The sequence below is a fragment of the Haliotis rufescens genome, unplaced genomic scaffold (assembly GCF_023055435.1).
Source record: "Haliotis rufescens isolate VD_foot unplaced genomic scaffold, xgHalRufe1.0.p SCAF_62, whole genome shotgun sequence".
NCBI classification, from domain to species: Eukaryota; Metazoa; Mollusca; class Gastropoda; order Lepetellida; family Haliotidae; genus Haliotis; species Haliotis rufescens.
In genome coordinates, this window is record NW_025964353.1 from 2156929 (window position 1) to 2173896 (window position 16968).

The 16968-nt window shown below is 37.2% G+C and overlaps 1 protein-coding gene across 2 annotated transcripts in view; it reads left to right on the top strand.

The window, feature by feature from the left end:
• Nucleotides 1–135: 135 nt before the first annotated feature.
• Nucleotides 136–16968, top strand: part of LOC124110806 (amino acid transporter ANT1-like) — a 37604-nt gene continuing 20771 nt past the window's right edge. The window contains exons 1-3 of one of the 2 annotated variants that reach the window (XM_046470223.2): nt 136–298; nt 5042–5065; nt 14500–14611. In XM_046470223.2, coding sequence (XP_046326179.2) covers nt 279–298; nt 5042–5065; nt 14500–14611 — 156 coding nt within the window. In that variant the 5' untranslated portion in view covers nt 136–278. The remainder of the gene's footprint in view (nt 299–5041; nt 5066–14499; nt 14612–16968) is intronic. The other variant, XM_046470224.2, reaches the window with a different exon arrangement.

The window sequence follows — 16968 nt, forward strand, 5'->3', positions numbered from 1 at the left end:
ACTATCTCATTGGCTAAATTGGCAGCAATGAACCAATGAGCGAACCTGTAACAAAAACAATGTTTGTGTACAGCTGTCACAGCAAGCTCCTCGCAGCGCGCCACTACGTATCTTGATATATATGATTGCGAAGCAAATGTAGCACGCGTTGATTTTGAGTTTTTCCTCTGGTTGGGAGTACTCACTCGCAAGAAATATTGTTCAAATGCTAGAATCCGAGGAAAAGAAGCGTTGATTTCACAAGGAAATTAGGCAGTAACTAATTAAAAGAACTGAAAATGGAAGGACTAGAAACCAGGTAAGTGTGAACTTATTAATATTGGCTATGCCTGGATACAGTTCATTGAATCATTATTTTATAAAAAAAATATCGATATAAATCTATATGTTTCAGATGATCTTATTTTCCGACCTTTTACTAAGTTTATGCTGTATACATGAGCCTGGGTTTAAGTAAAAGTTAGAGTTGTCGATACACAAACTTCTCACCTACTCAGTCGAAAGTTACCACATGATTTGTTACGGTTAGCTGGGTCCGCGAGAGGCAAATATTACCAGCTGATAACAGGTTCAGCAAGTACGGATAAGAATTTATGGATGAACAACTTCTTTATTACAATTAAGAGCAAAGTTTCGGTGTAGGTTCTCACTTGCTTGATAACGGTGTTAGAACCTACACCGAAATAAAAAATACAATTATTTTAGAAAAATGTTTTCATAGACTATAAGTGTTAGTGTATCTGGTGATAGAAGATCAATGTTTAGTATGAACACAGTATTAGTCATGTCTTTTGTAAGATGTTTGATACAAATTAAAAAACATAATGACAAATACAATTAAGAGCAACGTTTCGTGTAGGTTCTCACTTGCTTGATAACGGTGTTAGAACCTACACCGAAACGTTGCTCTTAATTGTAATAAAGAAGTTGTTCATCCATAAATTCTTATCCTTACTTAGTACTCCAACTTCTAAATGCCTATCAAAGAAGGTTCAGCAGGGTTGACAATAACATGCATGGAGAGGGTCATGACGAAAATTGACTGTCATACTCAACTTTATATACTCGCTTCTGATTTGAACGTGTCATGTTAAACAACTACTCAAGCTGATGATTAGTCCAGCGCCATGACTGTGAAATTTATAAACATTAATATTTTTCTTACTAAAAGCCTAGGCAAGTGTAGATAAAACTAAACCAAGTCTAGTTTCCTTGATTCCACTATGAAAACAGCAGAAGAGCGAAGTTTCTTTTGAAATAAAAAATACAATTATTTTAGAAAAATGTTTTCACAGACTATAATTGTTAGTGTATCTGCTGATGGAAGATCAATGTTTAGTATGAACACAGTATTAGTCATGTCTTTTGTAAGATGTTTGATACAAATTAAAAAACATAATGACAAACACACATCAATGATATGATCTGAGATACTGTAGTCATAGATGCATGAAACATTCATAGTTTTCTCACTAATCAGATAAACAACTGTAATACATCTCGCTTAACTATAAACAACAACTTTATGGAAACAACAAGCCATCAGTCGAGTATTTACCATGTCAGTGTGATGTCACACCCCTCATAACAGTGTGAAATACATCATGATAAACATCTGAAAATGTATGATGTCCGAAACATATAATTTGACGATTAAACAATGCATTTTTTATAATCACTTGCTCGGTAAGCTGGATGTCTGCTAAGCTTATTTACATCAACATTATACTTTATTTCAAATATCAAGCTTGGAAAGGCATGGCAACTGGTCCAAAATCTTTTTAGTTTACATAGTCCACTAGTCCGAATTGAGCTGCAGACTAGTTGGCTATGATCAGTGGTGTATAACTCTGAATATGGCCTATCTTGTTGCATTTTGTTTGTTTTATCCTAAATTATCCTACACCCTATACATAGTGGGAAATAAAGCGACAAAACCATTTCCAAATCAAATAGAAATCTCTACAAAAAGCAGAGTTGATTGTACAATTCTGACTATATCATGAATATGTGTTTATGAATCACTATCATATAGTAATGATACCAGGTGTTCGCGAAAAGGTGAGCGTATCCTGTCCAACCAGTGGCACCCATCACAAACACATGCAAAGGCAAGTCAATTGTTCATCCAAAAAAATATGGGAACATATGGTACAAGTCAAAATAAGGAATTGCATCGGACATAATTTTTGTCACTGAAGACTTAAGAAATGTCTAAGTTTTGTCTGTCTCACTTTGTATGCCTGCTATATATCTTGTGTAATTAACATTAGATTGCTAGAGGTGAATTCTTCCTAATTTCCTTTGGCTGATCCATATATTAAATACATAATGAATCATGTGCCAGTTCTTTCACATAGAATAGATATGATAGATGACAAATTTGTTATGATGACCCATAAATTAATTGTTATGAATCAGTACTATAAATATATACCTTGAAAATTGCTACACCAGGTTCAGGAATGTTACAGTACCCATTGTTATAGGACAAAGTATCAGTTCTAATTCATAAGATGGGACAATTTACAGCTTATGTGTTAAAATTATTGCTAGTGCTACTGTTCATGCAACACTTCCAGCTTCCTGACAAGTACATGCATCATGCTTTTGTATAACTCAAACAAGATACAATGAAAAACTGTTGCCGTATTCGACGTAATAAGCGCCCACGGCGATATTTGCTAATATATTGGCTAGTGAACAATCCCAATTAGCATTCCTTCCGATTGATCAATATACACAAGACTTATTTATTCGCGTATAATATGCAATCGTGTGTTATATGCATTCTTAATTATGGGCAATTAAATTCTGGAAAAATGTATCTGTCGCATCTAAACATTTCAGTGTGTCAGCATAAACCACGAAATTTATCTTTCAACTCTCTTTTTTTCCACCAAAATAATATTCTAATAAGGGCCCCCTATTTCTAATTTTGAGAGCGCCCTGGGCGCTTATTACGTTGAATACGGTAATTAGGAAACTTAAACTTGGGATTTTGTCAGGCATGGAATCATGTGCAGTCACATGAATCGTCACATGTGTTTATATATTCCTGCAACAACAAAACAGTTATAAAAAAGTGTTGTTTTACAGTAGACAGCTGTCACAAAAAGTATTGTGCTGGTCTGCTTGTTTCATATGGAAATCATTCAAACTTGAACGTAGAAGCAGTAGAATTTAGTCCTGTATGCTTTATAATGCCAGAACAACCGGGGGCTACAGCATGTCATGAAAATTGGGGATCTAAATGCTCTGATGCAGGTTTTTTAATTATTGTTTCGGTTTGTGGAAACAAACACAAAAGAATACATGGATAGCCTATTAAATACCACTGAATTACATGCAATTTATTTCCATGGTAACCAAAAATACAGGAACTAGAACATTCAGTAACCTATCAAGCAAGACTCATGTTAATGTATAAACCATGTGTATCAGAACTTGGTCAATCATGTGTTAGGTTATAACAGTATTACTAAACAGGTAAACCTCACGTATAGTGTGCACATGAGCAGTATCGTAGGACAAAATCACACATCCAGTCTGTTTGTACAGAATTAGCTATAGATAGAATATGGTGTAGATGCATTGTTCATCAGACTGTATTTTCCATATTTTGCTATAAAAAAGGATGGTCCTGTCTTCTTAAAAGCTTGATGTTAAGTTCAGAGAAAAGACATTCTAGTTGTAATCAAACTTATTATCTTATTTCTTTTTTCATGGTCAATATGCGAACTGGAAGGAAGAATTTGATGCCCAGTGTCTGTCTTCGGTTATTTTTTAATCTTCGGATTTTTTTTCAGAAATAGCTGCTTGTTCAGTACTACCTGACCCCACCCTTGATAGAAATAGTACTTCTCTCAACTTGACAGTGTGGTAGATTACAGCAGAAAAATTCAACTCTTCTCATGTTTGTCTTGTGAGGTCATTAATGTGCTTTGGAGGTTTTGATCATGTTGATGCAAAACAATAGGTTTCAGGAAAAGTAAGGTCGCAGCTGAAGCTCTACCAAATTACCCTATTATAAATCTATATTTGAAGCATACTGTGTCCTCCCAGCATCTTAACTATTGTCAGTCGCTGTCATAGGCCCAGACCTTTTGTAACTTTTCTCTTATATTTACAAATAGGTTTACTCAGAAAACGTTATTGATTACTGAAGATTTTTCATAAAGTTATGGCACATTTAGCATTGATTGTAGCACTCCAAACACTTAGTGGATTGGGTCCTAGGTCACGAATGTAGATGGTATTCTGGTTATGCTTCTCATTGCTAATACACAAGGTTATCGTTGAACTTACCACAGTCGTAGGAAGGCTGTCTTGTACAAGGGCTCCCAGGTAACTAGCATATGCTACTGTACTACTACGGGCGAAGATAAAATGTGCTTGTAATGTTAAAATAATGGGGAAATGTGGAAATTGGAACTAGCCTGCTGGAATTTGTACTAGCAGGCTAGTGTTAAGTTCTAACCATGTACTACCAGTATATTTCTTCCGTAAAGCGCACACATTTTCCTCAAAACACAGCACATAGCACATGCCCTAATGATTTTGGATGTTTTTTCACCAACGCAAAGACAATACCGTGAGCACATAACACTGGAATTGCCATGCCAACAAATCTGTACTGAACTACGCAATTTAATCCTATTATTGCACTCTAGTTATAAAAAGTGTTCTTTGTGTATCTGGACTTATGTTTGTAATGAAGTTTATGAGATTTATTGAAAAGTTTGTTCGTATACATTCTTTTTGGCGAAATTGTGCGTGAACTGATCAGCAGATGACATTAACTGACCATTGTTTACAGCAACCAAGATCATATTACTGCTACTGATACCTTACGATGAACCATAGATGATAGAGTATGGATACATATATCATTAATGCTATACATTGACTCGTTAAAAGTCATAGTTATTGTAGTTTGACTGTTATATATCAACAGAACATTTGCAGCTTGGTTATGTTTCTGAAAGGCTGAAAATATATGACAGATTTACAATGAATACAAGCGTGATTACATGCTTAGTTTTCAGGTCCTTCATCCACAAAGGTAATCAATACTTTATATCTCAACAATTTTTCCACAATTGCCTAACATGCTTTCTGTGTTTACAAACCTTTGTATTGTCATAATTCCCATGATGCATTGGCAGCCTTTGATTTCAGAAGATAAACTAAAATTGTATTTGTTTTGTGTATTTGTTGTTTATCATACCATTATTAATCATCCTGCTATTAAGGCATATTAAATTTGTTACAATATGTATACCTAAAGCCCTTAATAATGTGGATTTGCTTACATTAATATATATAAGCTAGCTACTAACATTTGAAGACAGAAGTGGTGATGGGTGGTTTTATTTTTCCAACCAAGGAATCAAACATCTGTGATCGATTATTTCCATTTGTATTATTTCATTTGATGACCTTGTGAGTGATGTTAATTTTGAGTTAATCTCATTAAAATCAAATCTTAGTTCTCTCTTCCGCTAAACAAAGATCATCCCATTAGGGGTCACGTCAGAACGACCTTTTATCCGACTAATCAGAGCTTTAAAGGGGCACTGATCTAACGGACTGGTTGTTGCCTTTGTTATTGTTTTTCCCCCGTGAGTACCCGGATGATACGCAACGAAACTGAGCGTGAGCAGAGACTGGGGTACCGTCTGCAAGGACAGCTAAATAAACTTGGAGGCTGGAGGCAATATTTGTTTTACGCATTTTTGAACACTGATTGGTTAACTGTGATCTATAAAGATTTCGACAAAGGGCGCATGTTAATTCATTTCTTCAGCCTAAACAAACAGACAAAAAGAACAAGGGAGCTCATCGGATGTCGTCATTTGGAAATACCCCAGATGGTTATAGTTTAATACTAAAAACAGTATCCATGCAGTGAAAGCATTTTCGGATTTCGGCTTACTACTCCCTTGTTGTCATCCACGTTTTCTCGTAAAACCCTACACTTGTGTATTTGTCGTCATTCACTTGATGCTCAGTTAATGAATTTATTACAGGTACAATTAGTGGTAGCACCACTTATATTACCTGACAAAGGTTCCCATTTGGCATTTATTGTGTCTGGGGTAATTATTCAATCTAAATCCAGGTTTGAAGTGAGGTGAAATGTGTGTTATGTAATATGCATGTGGCAGCCCAGCAAGAGATGAATGATCAGTTGATTTACATTTTTTTCTAAATCAACGGATCGTTCCTAGTCATCAAAGGATTAACAGAAAATACTTTGATTGATTAATCACTGTTATCTTGCACAGTGGATATGTCAAGAGTGAGTGTTTACATGTCTAGGTTTACTGAAACAAAGGGAATACACTCATATCATGGCGCGAAGTGCCGATGTAAAAACAACATACTTTGTTCAAAGGGTTAACTGATAAAACGTTGATTGATTGATCATTGTTATCTATCACTCAATGGAATTTTTAGGAACCGTGGACGCTATGAAAATAGTTGTCACGTGAGCTTTCTCAGCCGACCATTGAGACTTGACACCTATGTAAAACACCTGAAACAATCCAAGCGATCAGTTGAGAAACGAACACGGGTTATAATATCCCGAAACGATATATATCTTTTAAAATATTTGATTGTTACTGAGACACGTGCTGCGAATAAGTTTCTTTGTACAGCTGCAGACGAGTGGGATATTGTTCCTTTGTGTGGATATTCACGGATACATTCCTCGAACGAGGAAGCTGCCTAAAACTTATACACATAAATTTGGTAGGTTGTAATTATGATATCTGCATTTTGTTTTCCTTCATTTGAACCGATTCGTTCTTGTTTCTCTACGTCTTGGTTGGGAAATTCTTCAATGCGCGATAGACATTGTTGTCACAGGTCTTTTCCTTTGTAAGCGTGTATATATTACCGTCAATTTGTAAAATGTGATTCTCTCAGGCAATTTATAAAATGTGTAAATATTTCAGTCATTTTGACTAAAAAATCTGTCCAGATTGATCAAGACGATCAAAAGGGCCTACAAACATCACAACAGATTATTATGTAGGATTAAAAGCCAAACAACTTAGAAATGTACTTCTCAACGTTACATTTTCAGTCTCTTGGTGATGACATTAAACATCAAATTGTTTGGAATTCGTTGTCATAATAATACAGATGGAAATGTTTTTCAGTCACTTTGTAAAATAACTGAATATTTAGACGTTTAATAAATTTGTTACACATTTGACAGTAAAAAAATATACACACTATAAAAAAGCATATGCTCAGGTGAAATATATACTTTGTGTTGCAAGTCAAAATAGTGTAAACGAAAATCGCAAAATTACCAAGCAAGTGACTTATCAAAACTTCGTCACCATTACCGATGCTACTCACAAAGATACCTACATTTCCTTATTATCTCGAAAACTGTATTTCATTTTGTTGATCAATGTGACCATACACCCTTATTACTACCCATAAAAGTGACTAATGCGCTTACGAATGGCGCAGCAGAGGTCGCGAACTAGTCTAGATTTCTGCTATACATCCGGGTATTCACTGGGAAAAAACAATAACAAAGGCAACAACCAGTCCCGGGGAATTGCGTTAGATCAGTGCCCCTTTAATTTGTAGGCCTCTGTTATCTTGCCTCTTGCCTCTTACCTGCTTTTCCCCAGATACACTTAAAGTCCTCTGTCACAAAAGGGGAGCTATTCATGTGTCATATGTGAATGTAGTACCTTTAAACAATCATTGATCTGTTCAACCATGGTCAGATTATTTGTTATAAAAATCAAAATAAATTTCATTCATTTGGTACTTTAACAAATGTTTGTATTTATTTCTTTGAACAAGGCAGTTTTCATGTGATATTCAATGTTATGGCATTGTTAAATGTAACTATCATATTAAAAATAGTATCAGTATAGAACCTTGGTGTCAGGATATTTGGATAAATATTAATATTATTTTGTCATGATCTATTACAACGTGGACAGATTGACATCTTTCATCATAACATCAACATTTCTATCGAATTATTTCACATTACATTAATTAGGCAAGTTAACTAGAACAGATTTGTCGAGATGTCATTGGTTACATACGTAACTGGTAATTAGTTTTGTATGAATAAATCGTTGTAATCAGACCATAGTCTAATACAAGAATTTTCAAAATAGTAATTTTTTACCTCCAAGATGTTGAACATGCCCAGTAATTCACATATTTGAATTGTCGGGCAGATTGTCATGTGATGACGTTGTCGTATCAAGTCACAATTTATTATTACAAGTATGAGCGGAATTACACGCCAGGGAGAGTGGAATACGCAGAAACTGAGCAGCATTGTCTGTTAGATGACCACTGGATTACATGCCCTATTAACCCTATTGTAGATGACGCTTTAGGACTAAGGACTGGTATTGTTGAATAAGTATCTGTCTATCATTGGCTAATGTCAAATATTGTGTTTTCTTCTGCTCATAAAGATTGAACCTGTGAAGATCTTGGTTACAATAGGCATTCAGCAACCCATGCTTGTAAGAGACAGCTAATGGGATCTGGTGGTCAGACTCGCTGACCAATTGCGTAGAGTGATGTGCATGATGTCAATCACTGGATTGTCTGGTCCAGACTTGATTATTTGCAGACTGAAGTTTCATAGCTGGAATGTTGCTGAGTATGCAATCAATCAATCAATCAATCAATCAATCAATCAATCAATCAATCAATCAATCAATCAATCAATCAATCAACAGACATCGTGTCATCCTTGTCTATTGCCGATCGAGTCACAATTGACCATTGGGGTTCTGGAAAAATTATTGATATTATCATAATGATAGTCTAAGATAATAAAAATCAGTGTCTATATGTATTAACAATAAACATTATGTATTTTGCTTGCCTTGGATCGCTAAATGCAATGTTTCTATCTAATACAGAATACCAGTGTCTTCATCCCGAAACACACTTGCGAGATAACCTCTATGTTCAGTGCATAGAGGCAGTACTTACAGTGGGACAAACAAGCATGAATTTCAGATAATAGCACAGGTGTGATTTCCACGTTATCCACATACACAATAGTTCTTTATATCCCGTATATTGCTAGTTTTTCTTGCCTAGAATTAGGGGGCTTTCAAGGGGGGTCGGGGGCGCGAGTGGCCCAGTCGTCTAAGGCGCTGTGATTCGCTGTGCAGAGTTGCCTCCCTTGGGCACGCCAGTAACCTATGATTGTGGGTTTGAATCCCGGTTCGCCCCAGTTATGTTTCTAGGTTTGTCAGCACCATACCTGTGCTCGTGGGTTTCACCGAAGTGGTAAACGTCTGAGACCAGATCACTTTGGGCTTTCCTCCCACGATAAGCTGACACGCCGTGATATAACTGGAATACTGTTAAAAGCGGTGTTAAACCCAACTGCGCAATCGCCAAAGAACAAAGACACTGTGTTGCGTGGCCGGTGTCTGTGTGGACTTGCAGGTGTGATCAGTGATGACATAAGTGAGTAGAACTCTTGTCTTGACCCCGGCAGTGTGAATTCACAGGATGTAATTAGTGTTTGAATGATATTGTGTATATACTTGTGTCGGCAATTGGTGCAAGAAATGGCGCCTTCAAATAAATAGCAAAAAAAACAAAAATTGTTCATTATCGTAACATATCCTCTGTTAAGTCATCCTATCACTTTACTTGTGGTGCGGAAAATATAGAAATTGTTCATTCATATAAGTATCTTGGGCTTTGGTTACATGAAAACTTAGATATGAATTATACAGCAAAAGAAATATCTAAATCAGCCAGTAGGGCACTTGGGGTAATTATCAGTAAGTTTAAAGCGGTGGGCGGCATGGATTATGATGTATTCACTACATTATACAATAACTTAGTTCAACCAATTTTATCATATGGTTCAGCTATTTGGGGCACCAAAGAATTTAGTTGTATTTAACGCTATCCAAAATAGAGCTTGCCGCTTTTTCTTGGGAGTAGGCAACAAAACACCTAATTTGGCAGTAAGGGGGGAAATGGGCTGGTCATCTAACTATACAAAGCAAAAAATTGAGATAGTACGTTTCTGGAAAAGGCTGAGTTTGGCAGATGAAAACAGGCTAATGCATATAGTGCAAAGATGGTCATCTAAATTTCGTAAGTCATGGGATAATTCAGTTAAGAAATTATTCGATGTGAAATCAATTACTTCTGTTATAACTAACCTATTATCTTGTGACTTCGACCTTGCTAGAAATATACTCATCAATAAGGATAAGGAATTATGGTTGGAACAGCTCTGGGATGACAGAGGATTAACAAATGGTATTAAGTTAAGAACATATCGTTTGTTTAAAACGTCTTTAAGTACCTCCAAATATGTCATTGATTTAGCCAACAGAGAACACCGTAGTATATTTGCTAAATTTAGATGTGGTACCCTCCCTCTGGAAATTGAACTCGGTCGTTTCTTGAAACCAAAAATTCCCTTACATAATCGTATTTGTAAACACTGTAATACAAACAGTATCGAAGACGAGGTTCATTTCTTAACAACGTGTTTTCTTTATGCAGATCAACGAGAATATGTCTGGGGTTATGCCTCGTCTCTTTGCCCAAATTTTTGTCTCATGACCCCTATAGATCAAACCACATTCCTTATGAAGTGCGATAATTTATCCTATTCTGTAGCTGCACTAATTAAATCCATGTACAAACGTAGGTTATATAACAACGTGTCATAAACCCATTCCAGTATTGTATGCCTCTGTATATTTTATATTTGATAAAACATGTCATTGTATGGCAATGCTTGTCATAAATGTACGAGCATTATACTTTTATCTCGTATTTTGTGCACCATTAACAAATAAACCACTGTCCAACATAACTATTTTAGCACTTGCGGTGCTTTTAAGAACATTAGTGTCTAATAGGCCCACGCTGGCCGGGCGATGTATATCTTTTAATATATTTTACCTCTTGTATAAATTGAAGTAATTTTATGTATACACCGCTGGACACTTAAATAAACTATTTTTCTTCTTCTTCTTCTTCTCTTGTTACAAATGCTGCTCAATAAACACTGATGTGGAATACTTAGTTGTTTGTTTTCAGCATATGTCTAAATTGGTATTTTTGCTGTCCAAAATGTTTTATTGTTGATCTAATTGCGATGTTTAATAATGCAAGCTAAGACCACTCGTATTTTCCGCATTTAATTCACACTCACGTTAATTTCAAGATTTACAGTATTTATTTTGATTGGAAATGTCAATCTTCAGAATAGTAAGATATATCATTCATGTAGGGAGGACTTGAACTCACCGGGTGTTAACACACATTTCATAAATACTGAAGTGTATCTCTTACATGATAAACCCTATGGGGATTCAAGGGAAGTATGATTGTGTAACATTTATACTAAGTTTTGATGTAATAATTAGATCCTAAGCAAGTGATTATTATAGAAGTTATCATTGTGTAACATTTATACACATTTTTATATAAATATACATCAAAATATATATTAGGATTCAGGGAAAATGCAAATATAAAATATTAGTTTTAGTAATAGCTTAGAGATAAATACTAGCCTAAGGTAACATTAGCTTGAGGGAACGTGACAAAAGTTATGTCTACCTAGCTTATTAGATTGCTTTGAACTATTTTATTTGAGTAAACTTGTCATCACCTATGTTAGAATAACAGTAAGCTAAATTGAAGTATTAGCTTCCTGTTAAACTTATAGAGAACCATATTCGTTGTATTATTTAAATTTTAGTTAAATAGATAGAGAAGTAAGATGTTAGGTGTTTGACTCTCCCATCAAGGAGAGTTTCACCGTAGGGCCCTTTACATATTTCACACAATGCATCATCATTATTTAACTCACATAGTCCTTTATGACCATCCTGGATGCTTAAGCTATTGCACCCACTTCTAAATTTTTTTAAAATTTTTCTATAACTAAATGATTCTACATGTAATAGATAATATTGTCAGTCTAGAATACTGTTCTTTACATTTTTAATGATTTGTTGTTAAGCTTAGCAGACCAGTTTTGGGTAGGGCAGCCTTTCACTTTCTGCTTCCCTATTGACAAAATTATGACAGGGTTAGTTATGCAGATGACGTAAGCCAGGCACTTAGTCATTCACTGACAATCAGCTAGTAAGGTTAACTTGTCAATAAATATTTAAGGGGAAGTCATGTTGTCAACTGGTGTTTAGTTCTGTAGGTTTCCTTTCTGACTAACAATGCTCTTTATACATCACATGAGGATCACGAGGGGAGATTTGTTATTCAGGAAATACACTGGCATTGTACCTGGACAATAGTAGGAATATTCAGTGCAATGTCAGTTCATCTATGTTATTTGGGGGCATGGCTGACAGAGGTCCCTAGCACTGCAACTTGCTGTGGAGGGTTGTGACCCTTAGTTTTGCCAGGGTCTGGTTTCACATGTAACTGTTCCATATATTATGGATTTTGAAATATAAGGACAAAAGTACTCAATTGGGTTGTTGAATCATAACTGTAGGAAGACCTGAACAGGATGCTGGGCAGATAGACGATTATGCTCATGAGACTACCCACTTGTCTGGTATGGAGTTATAGTAAGGCATGCTGCTTAGTTGGTGTAGTTTTAAGATTTCAAATACGAATAAAAGTTTGCTCAGCATATTCAGAAATGCGTGTCTCCTTTCTATGAAAGTGATCATCAGCTGAATGTGGGCTGAACTGTCAGTAACAGTTTTATTGTCAGCTTCATCACCATTTATGCGGAACACCAGTACAGTATATTGGCATATCTTTGCAAGCATCATATTGCATACTATGGTATGATATTTCAAACATTTGCATTATTGAAAAACAGAAAACGGCCTATGCTAAATGAACAGTTGTGGCAGTCTAAGATCTGAATCACTAGTACAGACACCATCAACAAAGCATTCAATCCAATGGTTGAAAATAAGGCCGAAGCTGATGAATTGTCTAGTAAGACTTCAGGCAGTAAACTTTCAGCCTATGAAATCTTTTATTACACAATATATTTCTCTCCTCTAACTTTTTTAACCTGATGCTGAACAACCGGTGCATTAAGTTACCTCTTAAGACCGGCATAGGCTGCTAGAGATCTATCAAACTGACATCTAGTCTCTAAAGTGAACATATTTTACAGAAGAAAACAGTTGTTAAATAATAGGTATTAAATATAATAAAAAGGAGCCCCTAAGAGGCTTTTTTTCATTTTCAGCCAGTGATACAGCAGTAATATAGACTTGCCAAAAATTATAGACTTGCATGGGCTGTATTGGATATATTTGTTTCAGGGTCTGTATGACAGACTAGAGACCTATATTCTAACCCAGAATCCCAACAGAGTAAGTTAGTTATAGAATATAGGTGGTGCTTCATGAGTAGCATCTTAAATGCAGACCATGATTGATTGTGCTGATAAATATTTATGTGGAATAGATCTGGCTAGATTTGTTTGATCATAATCTAGATGGTTTGGGTTTCATAAAGTACATATATTCCACAGTCATTTTCCAGGACCAGCATGTCTGGAGCTGCATTTATTTCACAAAATAAGTAAAGCACATACAGGATGTCTTCCTGTCAGCTCAAGGCTATTTCAAATTAGAACACGTCAATTGTGTAGGACAAGATCCTGGTAGAACTGAGGGCATTTGTATCAATTACCACTGATTTTATTCTGTTGAGGAAACCAAATGATGTATATGTAGACTATTGTTTGCATTAAACAATAACATTACATTTATAAAGATTTTCAAGAAGCTCTTTTAAGATGTAACCATAGTGTGTTTTTAACATTTGAATGTTGCACAAGGCAAGGGAAATACTTGTCAGTAGCTCTCATAGCTAGTTCATTAATACCCAGCTTTCCTACTCCAATTGTCCTGAATGATATGAATGTAATTTTCTCGATGTTCCAATTCTTTGAGGATTTATGTATCTAACCTTCTACGCCTCAGCTAATGTAGAAATATATTCAGTGTCTTGGCAGAGTTACCACAGATATCCCGAATATGGTCATAGTTGGGCCGATGCATACAGGTTATTTCTGAAAGTTGAATAGGAAATCTTAACCAGTTCCAGGGATTTATCTAGGATTATAAACTACAGAAAACTGGATATAACGAACTCAAAGGGATCACTTATTTAGTTCATAATAACCGTTACTGACAGTTTGTAATAAGTATATATATAGCATACATAAAGCAAATGGTCGGGAGCCTGTAAATAATATAGCCTGGACCAGATGATCCAGTGCTTGATAATGTGAGGAATGATCCATGTCGTCAGGGTACGATGACGTGCAATCAACCAAGTCACCGAGCCTGAACACGCGATCGTTTAAGTTAGCCTCTTATGACCAGACTAGGTTGCTTGGAGCCTACATTCTACCAGAATCCCTACAGGGGAAGTTCGTTAAAGATTTTAGGTGGTGCTAAATATGGAGGACTTGAAATGCAGTTCCTGTTTCTGTTTCAGAGGAAATCCAAAATGGTATGTTCACATCGGAGACTTTGCCAACATGCTGAAGGCATTCATTGGGTCCAACTATCTGTCCATTGCCTTCGCCTTCCACCAGAGTGGCCTCGTGGTGAGTCGACATTTGTTACACAGGGTTAGACACTGGGCACATGGAATAGAGTCTACAGACATTTGTTACACAGGGTTAGACACTGGGCACATGGAATAGTGTCTAAAGACATGTTTCACAGGGGTAGACACTTGGCACATGGAATAGTGTCTAGAGACATGTTACACAGGGGTAGACACTGGGCACATGGAATAGAGTCTAGAGACATGTTACACAGGGGTAGACACTGGGCACATGGAATAGTGTCTAGAGACATGTTACACAGGGGTAGACACTGGGCACATGGAATAGTGTCTAGAGACATGTTACACAGGGGTAGACACTGGGCACATGGAATAGAGTCTAGAGACATGTTACACAGGGGTAGACACTGGGCACATGGAATAGACTCTAGAGACATGTTACACAGGGGTAGACACTGGGCACATGGAATACACTGGGCACATGGAATAGTGTCTAGAGACATGTTACACAGGGGTAGACACTGGGCACATGGAATAGTGTCTAAAGACATGTTACACAGGGGTAGACACTGGGCACATGGAATAGAGTCTAGAGACATGTTACACAGGGGTAGACACTGGGCACATGGAATATTGTCTAGAGACATGTTGCACAGGGGTAGACACTGGGCACATGGAATAGTGTCTAGAGACATGTTTCACAGGGGTAGACCCTGGGCACATGGAATAGTGTCTAGAGACATGTTTTAAAGGGGTAGACACTGGGCACATGGAATAGTGTCTAGAGACATGTTACACAGGGGTAGACACTGGGCACATGGAATAGAGTCTAGAGACATGTTACACAGGGGTAGACACTGGGCACATGGAATATTGTTTAGAGACATGTTACACAGGGGTAGACACTGGGCACATGGAATAGAGTCTAGAGACATGTTACACAGGGGTAGACACTGGGCACATGGAATAGAGTCTAGAGACATGTTACACAGGGGTAGACACTGGGCACATGGAATAGAGTCTAGAGACATGTTGCACAGGGGTAGACACTGGGCACATGGAATAGTGTCTAGAGACATGTTTCACAGGGGTAGACACTTGGCACATGGAATGGTGTCTAGAGACATGTTACACAGGGGTAGACACTGGGCACATGGAATAGTGTCTAGAGACAAGTTACACAGGGGTAGACACTGGGCACATGGAATAGAGTCTAGAGACATGTTACTCAGGGGTAGACACTGGGCACATGGAATAGTGTCTAGAGACATGTTACACAGGGGTAGACACTGGGCACATGGAATAGTGTCTAGAGACATGTTACACGGGTAGACACTGGGCACATGGAATAGAGTCTAGAGACATGTTACACAGGGGTAGACACTGGGCACATGGAATAGTGTCTAGAGACATGTTACACAGGGGTAGACACTTGGCACATGGAATAGTGTCTAGAGACATGTTACACAGGGGTAGACACTGGGCACATGGAATAGAGTCTAGAGACATGTTACACAGGGGTAGACACTGGGCACATGGAATAGTGTCTAGAGACATGTTACACAGGGGTAGACACTGGACACATGGAATAGAGTCTAGAGACATGTTACACAGGGGTAGACACTGGACACATGGAATAGTGTCTAGAGACATGTTACACAGGGGTAGACACTGGACACATGGAATAGTGTCTAGAGACATGTTACACAGGGGTAGACACTGGGCACATGGAATAGTGTCTAGAGACATGTTACACAGGGGTAGACACTTGGCACATGGAATAGTGTCTAGAGACATGTTACACAGGGGTAGACACTGGGCACATGGAATAGAGTCTAGAGACATGTTACACAGGGGTAGACACTTGGCACATGGAATAGTGTCTAGAGACATGTTACACAGGGGTAGACACTGGGCACATGGAATAGAGTCTAGAGACATGTTACACAGGGGTAGACACTGGGCACATGGAATAGTGTCTAGAGACATGTTACACAGGGGTAGACACTGGGCACATAGAACTAGTACACAGACACCTGAAATAGTGTATAGACAAACTACACAGGGGCTGAAATAGTACAGACACCTGATATAGTGTATAGACAAACTACACAGTGGCTGAAATAGTACAGACACCTGAAATAGTGTATAGACAAACTACACAGGGGCTGAAATAGTACAGACACCTGAAATAGTGTATAGACAAACTACACAGGGGCTGAAATAGTACAGACACCTGATATAGTGTATAGACAAACTACACAGGGGCTGAAATAGTACAGACACCTGAAATAGTGTATAGACAAACTACACAGGGGCTGAAATAGTACAGACACCTGAAATAGTGTATAGACAAACTACACAGGGGCTGAAATAGTACAGACACCTGATATA